Raw genomic sequence first — 22,510 nt, 5'->3', positions numbered from 1 at the left:
CACAAATCCCACTGTGTGCTGAGGATCTAATAGTTTATATCTGAAGCTTTAACTACGTTGTCTTTACAGTCAGTATGGCACGGAGCTGTGGGCTGCTCGGTAAGCTCCAACGTTCGCCATATTAATTCTGATTTCAAGGATTACAAAAGTATCCAATACATCACAGTAGTGTCCACTCATCTGCAAAAAGTCTTAAATTAATGTAAAGTTAAAGTTTTGAACTTAATCTTGTATGTTTTGTCTTTTTTCTCACTGGAATTTTCTGTCAGGGAAAAGTTTAAGTCACATGACATCTTCATAACGTTCTGGGACGAGAGACGCTTGAGGCCAACTCACTGCTAACATATTGTTGTTAGTTACCTAGTTTTTTGTTGTTTTTTTTTTACACCTAATGGCTAAGTGCCGTTTGGTTGGACAAAGTTTGTAAATTTCTATGAATTTTCTTAAAAAGTCTTAAATTTGAGTTGGTGAAACCTACAGAAGCCCTGCATTATTGCACAAAAAACTTGATTTTACTTTCTCCTCCTTATATTGATCTGAGCTTTACGCCTCACAAGTTCTGCCTTTCCAGCTGTCCCCAAATAAAAAATCCCTTTTCCAATTTTTGGTCACCTGCAATGTAATGCGTTTGGCAGTCATGTAAATCCCTCCCATCTATTTATTAGCTCCAACAATAAAGTTTAACTCACATTAACTAAACTCAATTTAGAAGCCAAATGCGTTGGCTTCACTTTTGCTGCTTGAAGCACTTTTGAATGAGGCTAATGACACAGCACACCAAATAACACACATCATTAACAAATTTAAATCAACTGTTTAATGTTGTCCATAAGGAATCTTGACATTCAAATCAAATCAGAATGGGAGTAAATGCAAGATCTCGTTTTCTCAGAGGGTTTCTCGTACATTTGCATATACTAGTGTTTCAGTAACAATCCCATTTTTAAAAAAGAGGACCAAAAAAAACAAAACAAAAACAAGATTGATTGAAAGTAGAAAACAAAATGCATAAAATAATTTCTGATATACATTAGAAAAAAAAAAACAGATTTTGGTCATTTTAATGCTTCAGACATCAACGCAAGGCTACTATGTGTTACTGTGCTCAGCTGTTTGAGCCCTTCAGGAGAGTCGGAAAGCGCAGGTTGAATCCTCCTGAGAGGACACTGCCTTCTTCTGTTGTTGAATTATTTAGCTCAGACACAAACAAAAGGAAAGGACCAGCCCGCGCAGTTCGATTTTGATTATCAATCACTCATTGACGAGGGTCGAGAGGCAGCTGATCGGCAGGCACTTGGAATCACTTAGGACCAACCATGTTCACATGTCAACACAAAGCAACTGCGGTGTGCGGCTGAATTCGCTTAAAAAGTTCCTCGTCCTCCTTTCGTCTGAACCCGACGAGTTGCAAAACACACCGACTTGGACCCGCGACTGCTGCGACGTTAAAAAACCCGTCCGAGGCCGTCGTAACAACGTGCAAGAACGGTGATGACGAAAGGCACTAAATACCACCAAAACAAACGAATGGTCAACATTTCACAGAGATGCATCTTGACAGCTTGCGTTAACACCTGAGGTGCTGAGAGAATACGTTTTGTGTGTTTGGAACTGAAGCTGTCACTGGCCTGAATAGTTCTGACACAATTAAAAGAAAAAAAAAAAGGCGCACGGGACAAAACAAGAGTAAAACCATTTTATCTTCTACGTGTGACAGAGGCTCATTGTATCTACTAAGGGGAAGGAAAAAAAAACGAATAAAAATCCCATATCCCTTCATCACCCTACATGAGGCAGTTTTTTATTGATTATCTCGCTTGGACGCAAACTGATTATAATATTCTTCATAAGTAAAATATATATAGATATCTTCTAATAAGAAAGGCCACAAATTACACGTTACCAAAAGGAGAAGTTCTTTGAATTACTCAACAACTTTTCACTGCAAACAATTAATAATAATTACCCCGCCCCCAACTGTAACACTTCAAGCCACATTTGGAGTGTGGAGACATATGTACAAAGAGAATGCATTCATGTGCTTTGCGATAGATCTCGATTCATATCAGATTTGGTCTGTATGATACAACTCGTCACATTTTCGCTGCCTCTCAGTGAACTTCATAACTTATTGCAAGGGCTCCAGATTTCTATTTACACGTCATAGGAAGACAGAGACCGAAGAAGAAGAAAAAAAACAGAGGTAATTTGACATTCTTTGACAGGTTAAGGTTAAAATGGCTGATCATGTTATCCAAATGAATCATTAGATAGTTATTTCATAAATGGAGCTATAATATGTTTGTTTTTGCTACTCTGATTTTGTGTGATTGAGGTTATAAAGCAAATCCCCCTGACATTTTCTCAGTGGCACCGTCTTCTCACTGAATAATAAATCGAACAAGGCACACCATCTTGACGTCTAACCATTATGCCAGACCACACACATCATTGGTTCAATCATCGCACATTCATTTAGATCCACATTACTACAGAATTGTTAAAAGAACAAAAAAACAGGGTGTTAATATGATAGACATTTTTTCAAGTACTCTTTGTTTGGAGCTCATGATGATCCTTCACCCACGGACGGCGAGAGACTTGCCTCCATTACCGCTAATCTCCGCTCTCTGGTTCCATCACTTTCCAAAGTTGCCAAAGTCAGCAAAGGCGTCGTGTTTGGGCTGTTGGACCATTGCAGGGTGCATTCCCATCCCCATTCCTCCGGGCATTCCCATGGTCATACCTCCCTGTGGCATCCCCATGTTCACCCCCATCCCCATCATGCCCTGGTTAGGAACCATCCCCATCCCCATGGCCATGCCAGCTCCAGGCTGCATCATAGCATTAGCAGGAGGTCTGACTGCTGTAGGTCCAAGATTCATACTGGAAAATCCCTGGGTGAGCATGTTTGGAGCCAGCTGATTGCCTGTGGATACCCAAACGACAGAAGTAAGTACAAGAGCTACATTTGAGATATTTTTGAACGACAAGGAGACTTGAGAAGAAACAAAGTGATTCAGCTCACCTTGCTGGAGGGTGTTGAGGCTGGGCTGGCTAGGCTTGGGAGGCTGCATGCCGGGCCCCAGAAAGTCCAGGCTGATGTTAACCGAGTGATCGGACCAAGTGGAAGGAAGGGACGCTTTGGCTCCAGGGCCTTGTGAGGCCATTCCTGGCTGCATAGGCTGTGGCTGCATAGGTCCGCCCATGTTGGGGATGGGCTGGTAAAAAACATGTATGCAAGAACACACAAAACGCTGAAACAAACCAATTCTTGTCTTAATCCACAATCAAAAGTTGAAAGATCCAACACTGAAAAATCTAAGATGGGAATTTGCATTTTCATACTTTAAAGGTCTAAAACTTTCAGTGTGACCCACTTAACCCCCACGCAATCTGCCCATGCATTTTCTGAACTCCAGAAAACGCACCACCTAAAGTAACTGGAGAAAACGGGCGGCGTGGGTGTCGGAGCAGCAGAACAGAGTTTTAAGTAGGTCACCCTTTTAACTCAAAAATATGGTCGACATGTAAGAGCTTTTGTTAAATTTGCAATGCCTTTCAAACTCCTGTCTCATTCTGATAAGCGATAGCAAGAGAAGTGGGTGGATAGATGGAGAAATGAACATCTGGTGATGTTAACGCCCAACCAGCATGCAGGTCAACACAAGATAATTCTCCAATAATTAGGCTAGCTTAAAGATGCCTTCAGCAAAGAACGTATCGTCAAATTACAGAATCAATAAGTAAACATCATTAGTGCAGGACTGATTCTGTCTTATCAGTTTCTTTCAATGAGTTTATTTTCTTTGCCAATCTTCCAATTTAGAATCAGCACATAACCAACTTGTTAATATTTTACTTGTTTCTTAAGAAGTTGGGGAATGTTATTGAAATGTTTTGTAAAGTACTCATCTGAATGCCAAGAACATACTGGATAAAAATAATTTAAAGTATTTCAGAAAACCAGATAATCACATGCATTTTGAACTATTATAATGGTCAGTAATGTCTTTTGGCTTAAAGTAACTTAAGGTGGCTGCAGGTATGACAAGATCACAATTTCACTGCATTTACACCAACACATTTTGGAAATAATGATTTAATTGTTTCAGAAACAGAAATCCTTAAAGTAAGATCAGTAAAAAAGCAGTAATACAAAAAAATTCTAAATGAACAAATGTCATTCATTACTGAAAATTACTGAAATTACAATAATGCTATGCGTAGCATTAAGTAAACATATAGCATAAACATCTGTTAAATTTTGCAGTATTTTTGAGGTGCTCAGTATTATAACTTTTTGCCTTTCGGCCTATATTGGCTATTTAATTAGATGGGCTACCTGCTCAGGTCTGCAGACAGCTGCCTGACAGACATGTCACTCGACGTTTGCTAGCTTTCGTTTACATCAGTGATGGGTGGCGCTTCTTTTACTTTCCAACCCATGATTGTCTATTATTTTTATGACTAGACAAACATAAAAGTTTGATATTTTTGTAGGCAAGAGAAAAGTAGAATATCGCCAGTGTGCGGCAAAATCCTGCTCTATTTCCTGAGTTTTCCAGGTTGGGCTGAATTCAGGCAAACCTACCTGTGACACCGGCTGAGGCATGATGTTGGTGCTCAGACTCTGTGTGCTGCTCATGCTAAAGTTGAGGCTCTGGGAGGAAGTGAGGGTCTGAGTCGGTCCCATCAAGTCAAACAGGTCTGCCGAGGCGTGAGCCGGGGCCGCCGCCGCCGCCGCAACCGGGGTCGGGGCTAAATGGGAAGCTGTTGCCATGGCTCCAAAAAGGTCACCTCCACTGTTTTCAGGACTCTGAGCAGATGCTGGAATCTGGCCTCCAGGAAAAGCATTCCACTCGCCAAAGTCTCCATTGGGGCTGGAGACTCCTGCTGTAGAAAAACAGAAATCTCAAGACAAAAACAATCTGTTTGACTTTTCCCCATCTAGATGATCATTTATTATTGGAGCCGAACCTGTTTTCACAAGAAGAGGTGAAAGTCAAATTTGAGCCATGCTTTCTCTTTATCCAGAACAGTTTCTGTGACCACTGGTGCTACGTTTTAAATTTTCATTAAGCTGGCCAAGCTTGTTGTCTTTCATAGAGTTCCTCCCCCCACCTCCACCAACTTCTTCTCCTGTCCCCGTCTCCTTGTCATCCATAACAGGAGTTGATGTGTGTCTGTTCTTATTATGCAGAGCAGGTAGCAGGCTCCATATGGCCAGGGCTGCCTCCCAACATATTCCTGAATATTCTAGCAGCAAGGCTGCAACAGGACAGCATACTCCAAAGAAAAAAAAAACAAAAAAACTCTTAAAACATACCAGATCCTGAGACCTGTCCAGCTGAGGCAGCAGGTGAGCTGAAGTCAGCAAATCCACCAAAAAGATCTACGGCGAAAAAAAAATAAATAAAAAACGTTTCAAACAGATAAATTCCAGGTGTCAATCTTGTTTAGTTAGCATTCCTTCAGTGTTGAGGCATCAGAGGGGGTGGTAGGAGGACAGGTGGAGGAGCCCAAACATCTGTTCAGTGCTCCCAACCTCTTCATTCACCAGGGACTCCTCCAGAAAACATCTGGTGTACTTAGTTCCTATAGATCATCTCCCTCCCCCAAACCTGAAGCCTAGCATCAGCAGCTGGGCGTCATCACTTCCAGCAGGGTCTCCTGTGTTTCTGCAGCTACCGCGAGACGTCTTAATCAGGTTAGTCCAGGGTTTACTGGAGGTTACTAGTGGAAGTGCAAGCATGACTGGTTTCTCTGCTTGGAAGCCATTGTTGACTTAACAGAGAGAAAGGAGCTCATGAATAACAAAATGTTTCACAAAATAGTTCACCATCCCTCGTGACATTCCACAATATGCATGATGTCACGGTATCAGCAGGTTTCAGCAAACTGAATTAAATTTAAGACTGAAAAAATTATGGATAAAAAGGATGGTTGGGGGATCCAGCTGTGTTACCATCAACCGTAGTATCTATCAATCCATCCATCCATCCATTTTCTTACACCCTCATCCCACTGGGGTTGGGAGAGGTGCTGTTGCCTGTCTCCAGCTGTCAATGGGTGAGAGGTGGGGTTCACCCTGGACAGATCTCCAGTCCATTGCAGTCAAGCATAGTAAAAATTGTGAAATTTCTAGGGTGTTTGTGTCTCTTGGCAGCAGCTCTGTGCTTCTCACACTGCATATGAATCTCTTAACACACACATTCATTCGTACACGCAGACATGCACATGTGGGCGAGCAACATGTGCATGTTTTAAGCAAATTCTAAAAAATGTTGAACTTTTGTCACATCCTGTGTGTTGAGTTTCACTTACAGTGAGTTGTACTGAGTCCATAACCCACGATAAATGCAAAACTGCTAGCTAGCAAGGCCATGTCAGCGGCTAGTTTCTGTTAGCCTCAACTGCTTTGAGTCACAGAACGCAGCGTTGATGTTTGCATCTGACTGAAACTTTTGTCTGACAGAAATGTCCCATAAGAAAAAAAATAAAATAAAACATACATAAGTACATATGAGATTTATTGCCCTTTCACAACAAAATTTAATGCACTTTAAGACCCTGATTTTAGATGCAGGAAGTTGAGGCTTTCTAAGGAGGCCTCTTGGATGTGGTTTTATACCTGTGGCAGCAGGCTGGCTGGGGGTGGTGTCCACCATTAGGAGATCAGCCAGGCCTGTACTGGCAGGTTGGGGCGCTGCAGCTGGCTGGGTCTGGATGAAAAAAATAGTTACATTTTTAGGATGAAAACGTGACCACAGATCCGCACCAAAAACATTTTTAGGTCAGCTGTGCAGTCGCTACCTGTTTGGCAGTGGTATCTGGGCTCTTGTCTCCCACGTAGTGGGCCGCGGCCCCCAGGTCCACTTTTCTGGACGGTACTCCTCTCTTCCGTGTTGCTGTCGTCTCGGTTGCTTGGACGATTTGGACGCTCTTGGTTGTAACAGTCTCCTCTTCGTCTTTAAACTCTCTTTTTGACTGGCCGTTGTACGAAGAACGATCTCGGTCCTCCTCGTTGTCACTGCAGGAAGAGAAAGAAATTGAAAAGAAAAAAAGAAAAACAATGCTGCTCTTAGAATTTGGATAAATGTTTGAACTTTATTAAACTGCAGACTTGATCTGCAGACAGATCAATTACTGCGCACAAATACTGGTATTCTAATTTATTGAAGTGAGAAAGCGATAATGCCTTCTTTAGCAAGTCTAGCAACTGCGGTTTGATCTGATTTTACTCATGATATAAATAATTAATGGATAGGGTTGTTGAGATTTCATCCTGTAGTTTCTGTACTGCTGCTCTGAGGTCTTGAAAACAATTTTCTAAAGGGAGACCAATCAGTGCGGCAGGAGATGCTTCTGAGCCAAAGTTTGAAGAACATTTCCTTTCTTCCCCTGAAAGTGCATTATCCTTACTTTAGATTCATATACTGCCCTCCGTCTTTTATTGATCGAGTTTTGGGCCAACTTCACTTCACCTGAAAACAGGAATGTAACCACTGAGCAATAGTGCAGTGTTTTTTTTTTTCTTATAAATTCAGGTAGAACAGTTCTGACATAAACTTCTCTCCAGGTCTGGTTTACCACAAAAAATATCTTGGGTATTTCTGTGTGGAGGCTTGTCTTGCGAATCTCTTCAAACTCTAATTCCTAATCCAATCCAGCCTGGGGACATGATTATCCCACATCCCTGATTATCAAAAAACTTTGGATCACTGGTGAGACGTTTTACATATGTCTTAAAAATCAGAAAAACAAATATTTATACTCTTGTTAGAGAACAGAAATATGTATAAAAGTTGGATGAATAGACCAACAAAGAATATGAAAAGGTACAAAGATCATACAATATTTCCATAATCAGTCACTTGATGGTAAAATGTTTAAGATCGATTTTAAACAGCAATCACAAAGAAATTTTCTTCCTTTTTTTGTTTTCTTTGAAAATAAGAACTTCAAGCTTTCTAGTACCTGAATCGATCTGGGGAGTCGTCTCTGTCCTTCTTCCTAAACCTGCTTATCGTATCGTCAATGGTGCTGCCGATTTTGTCACTTATTTCCCCCAACTTTTCACTGAAGGGGAAAGGTCCTTTATTCTTCTCCCAGTCATCGTCCCACTTTCCACGGCTTTCACCACCAGAGTCGTACCTGTCCCCCGCTGGTGAGAAAAGAGCATTAAGTGAACTAAAAGAAAAATATTTTCAGGTACTTTTTTTATTTTTTTCAAATAGATATATATATAAAAATCATCCAGAAACAGAACTGTATTACTTACAGTAACCTCTAAATCCCATACTGTCAGAGGAAACACCGATGTACTTGTCTTTGTTCTTTTTTGCTTTTTTCCGTTCTTCCCTCAGTCTGTCGTCATCCTGAACAAATTCTATGAGCTCCTTCACCTTCTGACGAACATTTACTCCTTGATCCTTCCCATTCTCGTCTAGTGACAGATTGAAGACAAGAAAAAGGAAAAAAGAAAAAAAAATCATGAAATTTACAGTTAAACATGTCTTGATACAGGGACAACAGAATCCAAATAAACTGCTTTAATACATTTCAAACTCCAAAATCCTCTTTTCCCATTTGATAAACGACACAAATCAAAGTAATGATAAGAAAAGCAGAAGTATAACAAGAGAGAAACAATGAAAGTATATCTTACCCACAAAGTGATAGCTTTCCAGCGATCTCAGGTCGTACTGATGTTCTCTGGCACTGGTTACAACTCTTTCTGACCCATTTCTGATTAAATGTGCCAACAATAGCAGGGACTATAAAAAAAAAACATAAATAACTGATTAATCAAAATGTGACAAAAGCAACTGTTTTGTCCAAATAATTCTTGAAATGAAACCAGCTCTGTGTTTCATTGAAAGCTCTGTGTTTGTGTGAGGCTCCAAACCTTATAGACTCTCCTCCAGTTCTTCTTGTTGTCCCTCAACATGCGGGCCCACAGCATGTTCATTACCTCTGGGAACTGCTCATACATGAAGGTGGCTCTGTTTACACAACCACACAAAGGATACGAGGAAGTCAACAGTCTATAACTAACAAATGCCTACATTGCAATGAAAGACGTTATTTCAGGTAATGCAAATCTATTTGCATTTGTACTTAATATAAAGAAATGCAAAGACGTTTCGCTTTGAATAGGGCTTCAACTACCTGAATGTTTGCTTTTTGGTCTTATTCTGACAGGATTTAAATTATGCACTAGCTAAATGTAATGTACTCCTAACGTTCCGATTTTGTCTACCTGGAACATTAGCAAGTCAAAGAAAGTAATACTAGTTTTCCTGTGTTGCAAAATCTTCTCTCTAAACAATTAAAAAGCACAACTACACAAATCAAAATTTCCAGACAATATTAATAAACAATTCAGTCAACTTTAACCCCAAGTATACAAATCAGACTAAATCAATGCAGAATCGTTTAGTTTCCAGGTGAATCGACGACTTTAATTGTGGAACTTATGTTTCCCTGCTATATATTTTTTGAAATGATCAATGTCATTAAAAAGAAACAAAATCAGAAAACACATTTCTCATTTTGGGCAAGAAAAAAACTGAACAATACAATATATACAGATTCTTTTCAAATCTGTATATTTGTTCAGATGACCCAATGAGGGAGAGTAAGTTATTGATGTCATTTAAACCACAGAAACTGTACTTAAAGATCAATTATATCCATTCACAGGAAACAATAGATCATTCTAATCTTCATTTACAAGATGCATATTGCATAGAGAGAGTAAATCGCTTGTGAACACAGTTCCAGGGTAATTTCAGAAACAACTAAACCAGTGCTGGTTCTGGAATTACAAATGTAATGAGGGGTACCCTCAAAATAAAAGAAGTAGAAAAGGAAACAATAAGTCCCTTTAAGAGGCTCTTAAGGGTGTGGAGATCATGAAGTCTTCTGCTCTTCTTACCTTGAAATTTCAGTCATTAGCTGCCCTGATGGTCCCCAGGGATCATCATTGGTGGCTTCTCTGACTTTAGACTCCACCTCTGAGTAGTTCATCACCACATTGGTTCTGTATATATTCAATCAATTAAACAACAAAGAAAAAAAGGCACATGAATTTTGGAGTCTTATCTTGGAATATGGCCACAGCTGAAACCACAACACAGACAATAAAAGACAGCGGGTTTTTCAGTAATGACCACACCCATGCTCTGGTACCTATTTAAAACAAAAACAGCAACGTGGAGAACTTATACAAAACAGAAAGGAGGAGGAAGACAAGCTAATGGAAAGTCAAACTCCACGTACTATAGAAAGTAAACATAACATGTTCATGAGTAAAACATGGCTGGACTGACCAAGGATAAGCTTTATTCTATCACTCAATATGTACCTGTGGACAGGACACAAGTGCAAACAGAAAACATAAAGGCTACAGCTATTTTTGCAGTGCAGCAAAACAAAAACAATAGAAGTGCTTAAATTTTAGATGGGATTATAGCAAAAACAATTGTCTTTCCATGAAATGTGTACTAAACAAATCGAATATATTAATATCATTTCTGAAGCTGCAAACATTCACAAAGCATGCAGGAACATCAAGCAAAATGACTTTCTGGGACAGAATGCTTTAAAAGCCTGAAACATCTGGGCCTATACAGTGCATTAACACCTGATCAATATAGGACAGCACCTGGCAAAGAGACTTTGCAGATTTTTTTAACAAAAAAAGAAACAAGCATGTCATCTTAATTTGAGCATCGTTTGCAAAACACGGACCTCTATATCCACTGCTGTCTGTAAGCCACAAACTATCATTTATTATAATAATAATAATAATAAAGACATCCAGTAACAAGGCCCGTCAAAGCTTCAGTATGGGTACAGCCAACAAGCAATCTGAAACTTGCGCCTTATCAAGAAAAACACAGACTTTGTCTAGAATTAACAGAGCTTTGTGCTGCATGGTTTTAAATTTAGACTTTGTTAGGATCGGATCACGTTAATTAAATTTACTAAACTATTTTACAACCACGCTCTTTTGCCCAAAGTATTTAAAGTCAGTCTTAGTGGTTAATGTTAAGTAAATGTTGAAAGATCTCACAGTTTAGTGACCAAACTTTAATTCAGAAAAGATTCCCAGACAAGCTGTAATCCAAGTCACAAAGTAATGAAGCATCTATTGGTGCACACTGCTAGTCTTGTAAAAGGTCACTACATTTTCTTAAATGAAAATAAAAGAAGTGACTGTCGTTAAACACTGACAACATAAGATCACCAATTACTCTTACTGAGATCGGGCTGTGTTAAAACCACAGCTGGAAGACAAGAGGCCGAGTGCAAGACAGCAACTTGAACTGAGAGGAACCACCAAACCTGCTAATACCAGCTTATTTATATATAAAAAAGAACAACACATACACACAATAAGAAACAAACCTGTTTATTTTGGAATAAAGTCAATATAGCTGTGCGCTCTCGCTAAAACTGCAATATATTTTTCTACCGTCAGCAAAAGATCTGTGGGTTAGATTATGTTCCACATGCAATGACATTGTGAAGCTGCTGCATTACCATCCAAGTTACAAACTGCACACACCATGAATTACTTAGAAATATGAAAATATATAAAATTTGGTCCCCGGCTGACATTCAGAAACACACAATAGCATGATGCAACATTTTTCTGCCTTTGCTGAGGTGGCTGCTCTCCTTGCTATCTGTGAGATCAAACAGAAGTTCTGATGCTTCCAGGGTGACACATCAGATGCAGATTTCCGCTGCTGCAGCGCAGAGCAAAACGCTTTCCTGGCTGTCAGCAGAGGACTTTAGTGAGTTTTTAATCTGTCAACAAAAACAAGGTGCTGCTTGGGTTTACGTAAACGACTCGAGTTTGGTGACACGACTTTAATCGTTTTGTTAAATGAGAGGAAAAATCAGCATGAAGGAAAACACCTTAGTCAGTTCCAACCCCTGTTTCTCTTCCCCTGACATCCACTAACAAACAAGATGTTTTACACGAGGTCACACTCCAGAAAGGCGAGTGCATCCACGAGAATAAAAGTCTTCAGTAGACTCAATAGCATTCTATTGTCTGGGTTTCCAAAATTAAACCTTTGAAGGGAGGAAATGTTGTGCAATACCCTAATACAGCTCAGAGCACAGGACATCAACACCATGCTTTGTTCAGCCAGCAGCTCCAAACAAATTACGGCGCAAACCAGAACGAGATGTTGCCCAACTTTAGTGCTGGCAGGCAGAACAGTAAAAGAACCAAATTGTTGGCCTTTCATGGCACTTCTGTTAACTCCTCAAAATAAAAACACAAAGGTGCTTTCTCTAGATGCCTTTAATTAGCCCAGGTGACGTAGCAAGTACTGGATTAATTATGTTGGAAAACAAACCAAAAACATTTGACTCAAAAACATTCCTGTTCTTAAGAAATCAACTAGATGTCCACTAATGAGCTGCAAACACAGCAAGGTCACAAATTGTAAACGCTCTGGCATGAATCAAATATTCCAAAACAAAATTTGGAGACACTTTTAAAGGCGAACGAGTGTTAAAAGAAGATCCTTTAATTATATATGCTAGGACTGGTCTGCAGCAGCCATTTTGGGTTCAGTGCCTAGATCAGTCATGATGCAACCTTTGCATATGTATGGTAATAAAGTAAACATATCAAGAAAAATCTTTCATAAATATTTGTTTTTCTGAAAAAGGGGAAAAAATATTTTCAGTTTGAAAGCAGAAGTGTCTCATTTACTTATGACTAGTAGATCTTTATTACTTGCATTAGGTTATGTTTTCAATCATCAATAAAATCCCTTCAAAAGAAAAAAAAACACAGGTCACCTGATTTCCATGTGTACATGCATGCAGTTCCAGCCTAAACAAGATCCACTGCAAAATTTGGAAGTCATTTAAAGTTTGATGTAAGAATTTCATTTCATAGACTCGTTACAAATGTTTACTTTTAAAAAATATAAGAACATTGTCTTTTGGGGAAACTGAGGAACAATAAAATACAAGACCAGCTGTTCTCTGTAGATGTTCGGGCCATTAAACTGTTATATTCTGTGGTAACAAATGTGACTTTCTGGCTGAATAAAACTTCTACGAGCCAATTTATTCTAGATGCAGAACCAGAGACAAATAGGACATTCTTGAAATGTCCCTTGTTGGACATTTCATGACAATACCTCAATAAAATTAGGAAAATATGCTAATTGCTGTCATTGCTGGTCACAGATTTAAATATGGGGCCTAAATTACATGAGAATTCAACCTTTTTAAATGCCAGAGTTGGTTTTTTTTACAAGTAACCATCCAGCGTCACCACATGTTTGTTCAGGATTAGAAAAAATTTCAAGGTCAGTAACCCAACACAAATATCTGAACTATACATTAGGATCAGGCTATAAACTAAACTTCCATGCATTATATAAACAGGATTGAATTTGAATATATGGAACTTAATTGTACTCTTTCTTTTCACATGATTGGACTGATTTGATTGTATAGATCTGTACATAAATTAGGTCAATGCATCTTCAGATGAAATGTGTTGTCACTTTACATAAACACCTGAATTGAACTGGTTTTAAACCTGCAGGTAAAAGTGAACACACAATATAGGTAACAATATGTACACAACTCGATCAATAATCCGTTTAGATACAGTTTGTGCGACGGGGAGCTTTGAATTGTTTATTACTTGATTAAACTCTGAACAGGCGTCAACAAGCGTGTTGGTTGTGCAATGATTCAATGATAAACCATTATAATTTACAGACTAGCTACAGATAACACGGCTACAAATACAATAAACCACAAAGTGGCCAAAAATAAAGCCATTTAAATACATTTCAAACCAAGAGAAGCTAAAAAGTAGCAGACAGGACACGGTTTGAGTCTTTAAAAGTCCTTATTGATTTGAATGCCGAAGGGCTGTCAAACTAGCTTAGCTGGCTAACCCAGTGAGCTACATAATTAGCTTGTTAGCTACGCAAGTTAGCTTCCACTTTCGAAGAAAGCACAGGAACGACCGTAACTCGCAGCTCGATACTACAGTCCACTAGAAGCAAACAAAGAGCTCAACAAAAAAGTCAAATGACCACATTGACACTAAAAGCAGTCGTAAAAGTCACTTAAATCGGAAGTAGCGCTGAGGCTAGCTAACTTGTTAGAGCGACGTGACGTCAAAGTTTTGGGTACGTGTCTCTTTCAAACAGGTAGACTTCGGGCGCAAATGACACCAAATAAACTGAAAATAATCCACATATACTCACGCTTTGTCGACCAGCTCCCGCACTTTCCACATGTTCAGCATCTTGACTGTGTGAAAACGGGCTCAATGCCTCGGTAAAAACCCTTCACACCGGACGAGCACCGAAACCAAACCTTGAACTCTGAAAAGTAAACTATTCCTCACCTCCTCTATCTAGACAGGAGGCGCAAATGCGCCAGGCAGACAGGAAAGGTTACCGTGAGAAACGAAATGCCCCTGAAACGTCATCGAAACTGTCAGGAGGAGCATTGGAGTTGTAGTTTATAATGGGCGCCAGACAATAACTTCAACATATGGAAATAGATGACATTGAAGAGGCTGTAGCTGCGGGTTTCCTGAGGTTTTACCAGGCAGAACAGCCTCACACAAAAAACGTCAAGTTGGGAGGAGAAAAGAGTAAAAACAGAGCAAAGACCTGTGCACTTATTACAGGAGCAAATTTATGAGTACATGCTTGATTTTCTTTAGGGTTTGATGTGATAGTTTGTATGCAAGTCTCGACTTTGAGCTGTTGTGCTGTAAGTGTGGGGTGATCATTTGATAAATTGTAGTGTGTCTGTTTCTTGGCATAATAAATGTTAAAACTGCAGCGTCACTGTTTTCAAACATTTAACAACCACAAACTTCAGCTTCAATGTTCTTACTGACCTACATTTCTTGGCGTACATTTTAAAACCTGCTGTGTAGAAAGTAAAGTATCTTCTTTTTATTTCGGTTTTCTCTTTGTTACCTTCGTATGTTGTTTTTGGCTTTTTTATGTTCTTAATTCTGTGGTGCATGGAGGTTCCATGGGAATCTCATTCATTTTGCTGTGCCTCACAAAGTGAAAACCATAAAGTATTATATTTAATAATACTTTATACTTTAAGGCTGAACATTTTGTTTTTAGCCTTTAAAAAAAAAAAAAAAGGACGATATAAATTTGTATTCAGCCCTCATCTTCACTCTGATATCACTAAGAAAGAATTTAATGCAACAGATTGCTTTCAGAAACTGATAGATAAACAGTGCTTCATTTTGGAATGGTCTAGTCAAAGTCCAGATTCCAGTTTAGAATCTTCAACACAGCAGGAAATTTGATGTTCACAGATGGCAGAGACCTCAAAAACACAGAGAAAAGGAATCCAGAGAAGCATAATTGGAAAAAAAAATGTGCATAATCTGTTGACTAAAAGAGAATGAATTTATTTTCAATTGCTTTAAACAAATGATTGAACTTAAATATACAAAACAACTGAACAAATATGGTAAATGGAAAATATTGGGCTGATTTTTTTTGTGAAGTAGTTACATTAAGAGACTTGCAAATTGTTTGAAAAATTTATGCATTTTGAGTTTATTGATATTTTTTTGTTCCATCTAGATTTGTTGCCATAAGCAACAACTCAATTAATTCCATAATAAATTAAAAAGGAGCTCAATAATTTCGATCCGCTTGATTTATTGTTTTTCTCGTTTTTTTCACTTTCTACCAAAAACTGGATGACAAAAGTCTTTATTCTGGTGCATTGGTCTCAACTATCGCTATTTTATTTTTATTTTATTTTATTTTTTTGAAGGACAATTTTGTTGACAAACACTTTATAATTCATTTTATTTGCTGATTCTGTCTTTTTTTTTTCTTTTTTGGATATTTAAAATGTCTTCCAATTCCAGAGTTAAATGGTCATTAGAATTTAAACATCATAATTATCAGAATTCCATCACATTATTTGAATGTTTGCAACGTGAAAATACTTTTGTTTTATCAGGATGTTAAAATGGTTCATGTACTCACTAACATGTTTATTTCTAAAATACTGAACATGCCCACCTGTAAAAAAAATGAGTATGGCATTGTCCTCTGCCTGTATGTTGATTACAGTTTTCACTTGCGATACTGATGTGCACCTGCCCCCCCCCACCCCCTCAAAACCCTCTGAAATATTTTTATTTAATTTTTTTTTGTTGCCCAAATATGTCCCAGCTGCCCCAGGACTGTAATCCCGCATCACAGTCAGCAGGTCACCACCCCGAGTGTGCACGCCGTCCCTCCTCATCCGGCATTCAGCCATGCTACAGTGACCCAGTGATGCTGTGTGACAGGCCGGGCAGGGCACTTGCTGTTTGTGTCAATCCAGATCAATCACTCCCTCTTCTGGACGGACAACGTCATCAACGGCCAGAAAGGTCACAGAGTGTGCTCGAGCCAGGCCCCCGATGTCATGAGCAGGGAGGTCAGCACCGCATCTTCGCACCCTTGAATGACTATATATATATATATATATATATATATATATATATATATATATATATATATACAATCTTTTGGCTCGGTTGAATGGGTTGTTGATAAGATCAATCCAAGCTTTGTCTGTGTTACTTTTAGACGTGGAAGAGTTTAATCCCCAGCAGTGGTCGCTTTATTTATTTATCTTTTTTTTTTAATTCTCTTGTGGCTGGATTTGTGCAAAAAAAAAGTATTAAGACTCTTTGTTTTATTGATTGGTGTTCCAGAGGGTAAAATAAGCCCTCGGATGCCCTACATTTGACAGGGTTTCTGTTCTCTAATGATACATGTAAATACGGCCCATTGCTTACACTTCGGCGGAAGAGCGGGAAGGAACAACACAATAGCCAAAATACAAGCCATCTGTGGAAAAAAACAACAAGAAACAGCACTTAACGGCCCAGAATGCACCGCACCCTGGGGAGAAACCTCAATTACTGTTACACGTCCAAAAAGAAGAACTCTGGGAGAAGTGATTGCCTGGATGGAAATGGTTGTGTTTGTGCATGTGTGAGTGTTTTTTTTCTTCTTCTTTTTTTTCTTTTGTGGGTGTTGGCTGGAAGAGGATGGATGGAGAGGCACTCAGTTAAAAGATCTTTCAGGAACACTTTGCCTCCGTGACGTTGACGCGAGCTGTTGATTGACGTGCACTTCTCGACAGAAACCAGAGCTATCAACGTATCCGCCGCGCATTAGGGATGGCACGGTCCTAAGGGAGGGGCCTAAGTGGTAAATGATGTTGCTCAAGACACTCTCTGTCAACAGCGAGTGTGTGTCTGTGAGTACGTGAGTGCTGAGGACGGCAAAGCATTCAATCAGAGCTTTGATTGAAAAACATTCATGTCCTTAAAGATCAGGATTGTGTACGCTGATTTATGGTGGGGTATGTGTGTGTATAGAGGTGAGTTTGATGGGCTCTTTTAGGTTTTGTTTCAGATCCAGTGAAAGGGGAAGAAGTGAAGTGAAATCCTCAACAGCATAATGAAATTAAACTCGTGTGAACGCAAAGTTTTGATACATTTCATATCCAGGAGGAAGAAGGACATGGCTTTTGGGGTAGAAACTCCTAGAGATCCATATGATGTTTTTGTGATTGGAGTGATGCATTTTCTTCTTCATTTTCATCTGCGCTTACAGGATCTCACAAAAGCATTTATACCGTGTGAGCCTTTCCACATATTCCACTTCACAAATGCAAATTTATGCATATATTTTTGGAAATTAAGACAGAGACGAACACAGAGTGGTGTATAATTGTGAAGTTCAAAAACATATTTCCAATCATTTATACAAATAATAATCTGGGATGAAATACAGAGCATATTTATTCCCCTTTACATTGATACCTCCAAATGCAGAAGTTGTAAAAAAAAAGAAATAAAAATGAAAGAAAGATAAAGAAATATAGTTGAAATGTGTATATTATAATACCATAAATGAATGCAGCTGTCCTGGGAATGCCTTACAGAACATTGTAGAACAAAGAGGATCATGACCACTAAGAACATCCCGGAGAGATCAGGAATAAAGTTATGGAAAAGTTTAAGGATGAGGCTATAAAGTTATATCGCCATCTTTGACCAAATCATAGACCACTGTTCAGTTCATCATGAATAAATAACAGGATAGCAAAGTGTGGGACAGGAGCTGGAGATCCAGCTCGAGATCGAACGGTTTTGTAATGAAGACAATAAAATCTCCAGATGTACAAAGTTTTCCAGATGTTTTATTTATTCATTGTTTGGTGGTACAAATTTGCAAACTATTTATCCAGTTCAGTCCACTTTTCTACTTTTCATTGCTGCACTACATACAAACCTCATAAAAGCATCAAACTTTTTTGTAGTCGGACAAAATGTAAACTAGAATCAGGGGGATCTTGTTCTGGGGCCTTAATCAGCACTAGGTGGCACTCTGGCTTCTCTGGGATCAAAGGCAGCTGAGTTTGTTCAGCTTTCCCAACTTCCACAAACCACTGTGTGTATGTGTCAGTCAGAACCACCGCGAGAAGTCAAGGGTGTGTGTTTACATGGCTGATGTTCCCATGGCAGATGTGGTCTGAACATCTTTTTGATTTGGGAATGCGCACAGGAAAGCTGCAGCCCCATACAGCTCTGCTATTTCATCTTTCTCTGCAAACATGTGCTTTCAATCTCTCCAAACCTCTCTCTGTGTCTTTCTCTCTTTCTTTGCCATTTAACAAGGTCATTACAAAACAATGCTCTTTGTTTTGCACATTAGCTATGAATTAGCTCTCCCACCCATCCCTGTGCCTGTGCATGCAGGAGTTTCTGATGTGTGGAGCCGATCGCTGGGGCCCAGCTTTCCTCCTGTCAGAGTGAGGGCTCCTTGGTCGCTGTTATATTTCAAGCTGTTATTGTTGGCTCTCTCTCAACCCCAGTAAGATCTTTAGTCCTTTTCCCAAGCGATATAACCCCCACACACATCACACAGTATCTGACCCCTGTCTCCATGACACATGACAGGTCCACCGTGGAGAGTGTGTGTGTGGGCATGTGAGGACTGATAGGCCGGGCTGCGCGCCTTGTAACGTGGAGCTTTTTTTCTTTTCATGTAAATGTGCGAGTGTGTGCACAAGGCAGATCCTTTTATTTTATTTTATTTTATTTATTTAATTATTTTTTGTTGCGAGTGCACAGAGTGTATCTGGCGCGGCGCGTTTGGACGGAACACGCTGAAACAATGAGCAAGCTTCACGCAAGTTCAAAGTCGCACAGACGAGCCGCTGTGATCTCAAGCCACACACACAGATGTTCTTAATGGGACTAAAGTAGCATTCGCATTCCTGCGGATAACCAGTCTGTTTATTTTTCTTTCTGCAGCGGAGTGGATCGACACTTTCCCCCGGTGAAAAGAAAACGGAGGGTGGTGGAGGTGGGGCACGGATGACGATAAAACACTGTGCGAAGGCGTGCACCACAGTTTGAACCTCCAGAGTTTATTTGTCAGTATTGCGGTAATGCGGCGTGTGATGGAAGTTAATGCGATTCTTTAAAAGTCAAAAAGTGGCTGGTGCGTCATTCCGTGATGCGTTGTTAGGGGGGCGGCGGGGTGGCATAATTGTGACGGCTCATATTTATGAGTGGGTGGGAGAGGGCGGGGGTGTTGGGTGGGGGATGTTGCGTTAAATCCTGTCGTTTTTTTAATGCACGGAGCACCGTCCGCGCGCGCGCGCTGCAAAAGAGCCGCACAGGTACGCTCCGGAGCATCTGCTCCTTTACAGCCAGATTGAATTAGCAATTACAGAGAGTAAAAAACCAGAACAAAACATCTGGAGCTGGAAGCAGCACAGGTTATAAATCTGTGCATTAGGGGGGTATGAAAATGAGCCAAAGCGAGAATCTCAAGGACAGCGTCTCTGCTTGGCCCATTAACATGCCAGGGGTGTCAAAAAGGACCCGAGGCAAAATGGAAGAAATGGGACAGAGCAGAGGGCTTTAGAGGGCATGCAGCACAACAGCGAATAGCGAAGGGAAAAACGTTGCCGTCAACTCTGCTGTGTCTTGCAGAAGACTTTCTTCCACGTTTTGTACAAGCGCAGCGCTCAATTATGTTTTGATGGGATTTTTTTAACGCCGTGGACAAGGACAAAGCAGAGCACAACTGTGACTTGGTGCGATTCATATTTACAAAAAGTGATTTGGATTCAATTCCCTTTATTCCGACGCCACACAGTAGACATTTTTTTATCTGCATGCTTTTATTCATTTGTGTGCGTGTGTGTTTCAAGTGAATGTTTTTTTTAGTTGTTCTTAAAGGGGAAGAGGTACAGGTGGAGCAGACGTGCCTCCTTCCTGATGGGGAGGGTGGATGAGACGCCAGAACAGGCAGGAAGCAGCAGCAGTGGTTACATCCCACACAGTGAGGTATAGGAAGAGACTTTTGGAATTGGAGACTCCTACTGTCATGGATGAATTCCCTGAAAATTTAAATGTTCTTATAGTTGTTATTTATTTATTTACTTCAATCAGATTTTATTACTATTTTAGCCACTTTTTAAAAAAAGTTTACTTATTTCACAATTCATTGCAAGTCATGTTTAACTCCTTTCAAATGATCTTTACTTGGTTGCCATTTGTCTTCTCCCTGTTGATTTCAAAAGAACCATCAAAACCAGTCCCCTGTCCACCCTGACTCTCCAATAAAATGCTGGTTTCCATTCCCACTTGGAACCGTAAAACCAGAAACCGGGAGCAAATCCAACTCCAGCGGGCTTCGCGTTTCAACATGGCCGCTCCTCGCCTCAGCAGCAGGACATGTATACAGTACAGGACACACATGTAAGAGTGTAAGTCACACTAAAGCGACAAGTTGCGCCTGCAACTGCAAAAGGGGTGTTTGCTTATGGAGAGTAAAACTATGTTTGTGAGAGCGATTGCAAACAATGTTTACGGGCGTCGCCGCATTGCTGTCCAGACTCCTAAACTAGAACGCTGTTACCTCGGGTCAGACCCAGCTCTGAGTTCCCACTTTCCAGGTAACTGGGATGCAGTGGAAGTCCCAGTGCAATCAATTTGCTTCAGAATTCAACTAATTAGTAAAAAACAGGACTCTACCTGGGTGTAATCTAATCTGACAGCTGTTCTCTGAAGACCTCAGAGGTTTGTTAGAGAACATCAGAGAACAAACAGCTCCATGAAGACAAGGGGGACACTTTTGTGCCAATTCTTCCATAAAATAATTGATAAAATGAGTCTCCAAGAGAGCAAAGCTGGTGTAGACATATTCAGACAGCTCGTAGCTGTAAATGCAGCAAAAGGTGGAGATAAACAGTAATGGCTAAAGGGGCTAAATAAAAATGCATTACACACTTCTTCAGATTTCAGTTGAAGAAAATGTCAAAAACTATGTTAATTTTTCTGCAACACACTTCTTTGCGATCTGTCGCACTAACCCTTGGTAAACTATATTGAATTTCTTTTGACGAAATATGAAAAAGGTCCAGTGTGAGTAGTTTGGAAAGGTGCTGCATAAGAGCACGATGCTGTAGTTATTATAAGATAAGGAGAATTTACCCTTGTTGCATAAGCTGACCTCTACACACAGAGAGAAAACTGTGGAAAAAGCAAAGAGAAGCTATGAAATAAGACCTAAAGGGTTTTGGCAAAACCTTTCGAGATGTGTGGGTGTGAGAATTAAGAAAACGAGGCCAAAGATTACAACTTATGTCCTGGCACGTTTCAGGATGCTGGATGTGGTGGTGGGTGTTCGCGGATGTACTTATGCACAGATTGGTTCAAGTTCACATAAATGAGAGCTTGGAAAGCAACAGTATCATTACCACATCTGTTTTTGCTATTATTGGCACAATAAATTACGTAGCCAATTTGTTTGCGCTGTCGTTGTAGTAATATAATCAAATTATCCCATGTTAGGGAAATGATTATGTACGGAGCGGAACCCATCAGGGATTCACAAGGCAATCAGTGAAGTAAGACAGAGCTAAAATGTTAACGAGCTGCATATCAACTGTACCAGAGCTGCTTATGTCTTCTGAATGACTAGCAGCAAATCCAGTAGAACTTCTCAACTCCGGATAGAATTAAAAGAGAAACACAACTAGGATTGCTGTAGCCACTAATCAGCCAGGGCTAGGAGGGATAAGTCATTGCGGAATATCAGCCTGGCAGAGCAGTCTGAACAAGAACAGATAGCGGAGCGGTCATAATTGAAAGGGTCCAACACGTGCAAAAGGAGAAGTGCGTGGAATGAAGGACAATATCAAATGAGCCTTATCAATTAAAAGCCAGGAAACGATGTTTACATTCCCACTCGGCGGCGAAACACTCGGTGGATGTTTCAAATAGGTCAAGGTTGAAGTGAAAACAAAAGTTAGTCGATTAGCAGGCGAGGTGCAACGCTCCTAATTTGTATGCTAATCTGGCAGATCATCATATCATGTAGGTGCCTGGCTGCGATTCTACATCTGCACGCACCCATTTAATTATCCA

General features: G+C 40.0%; 1 protein-coding gene across 3 annotated transcripts; it reads right to left on the bottom strand.

Moving 5' to 3' along the window:
* Positions 1 to 794: 794 nt before the first annotated feature.
* clint1a (clathrin interactor 1a) lies at positions 795 to 14,527 on the bottom strand. Of its 3 annotated transcripts, none has more exons than XM_055034252.1 (12): positions 14,271 to 14,527; positions 9,944 to 10,048; positions 8,912 to 9,008; positions 8,672 to 8,780; positions 8,285 to 8,449; positions 7,981 to 8,167; positions 6,817 to 7,033; positions 6,635 to 6,725; positions 5,330 to 5,395; positions 4,595 to 4,893; positions 3,029 to 3,221; positions 795 to 2,929 (listed from the first exon to the last, which is right to left on the bottom strand). In XM_055034252.1, exons 1-12 carry the CDS (start codon positions 14,309 to 14,311, stop codon positions 2,640 to 2,642), a joined length of 1,860 nt encoding a protein of 619 aa, XP_054890227.1. In that variant the 5' UTR covers positions 14,312 to 14,527; the 3' UTR covers positions 795 to 2,639. The 3 variants fall into 3 exon arrangements, with proteins under 3 accessions (XP_054890227.1, XP_054890226.1, XP_054890228.1); XM_055034251.1 differs by having other exon boundaries at positions 4,595 to 4,896; positions 14,271 to 14,526; XM_055034253.1 differs by lacking the exon at positions 5,330 to 5,395 and having other exon boundaries at positions 4,595 to 4,896; positions 14,271 to 14,526.
* Between the last annotated feature and the right edge of the window lie 7,983 nt (positions 14,528 to 22,510).

This window comes from Poeciliopsis prolifica, unplaced genomic scaffold (assembly GCF_027474105.1).
Source record: "Poeciliopsis prolifica strain line A6 unplaced genomic scaffold, Auburn_PproV2 SCAFFOLD009, whole genome shotgun sequence".
In the NCBI taxonomy this organism is placed as follows: Eukaryota; Metazoa; Chordata; class Actinopteri; order Cyprinodontiformes; family Poeciliidae; genus Poeciliopsis; species Poeciliopsis prolifica.
Note: the sequence above shows the minus strand (reverse complement) of the source record. Positions and strands in the feature narration are given on the sequence as shown.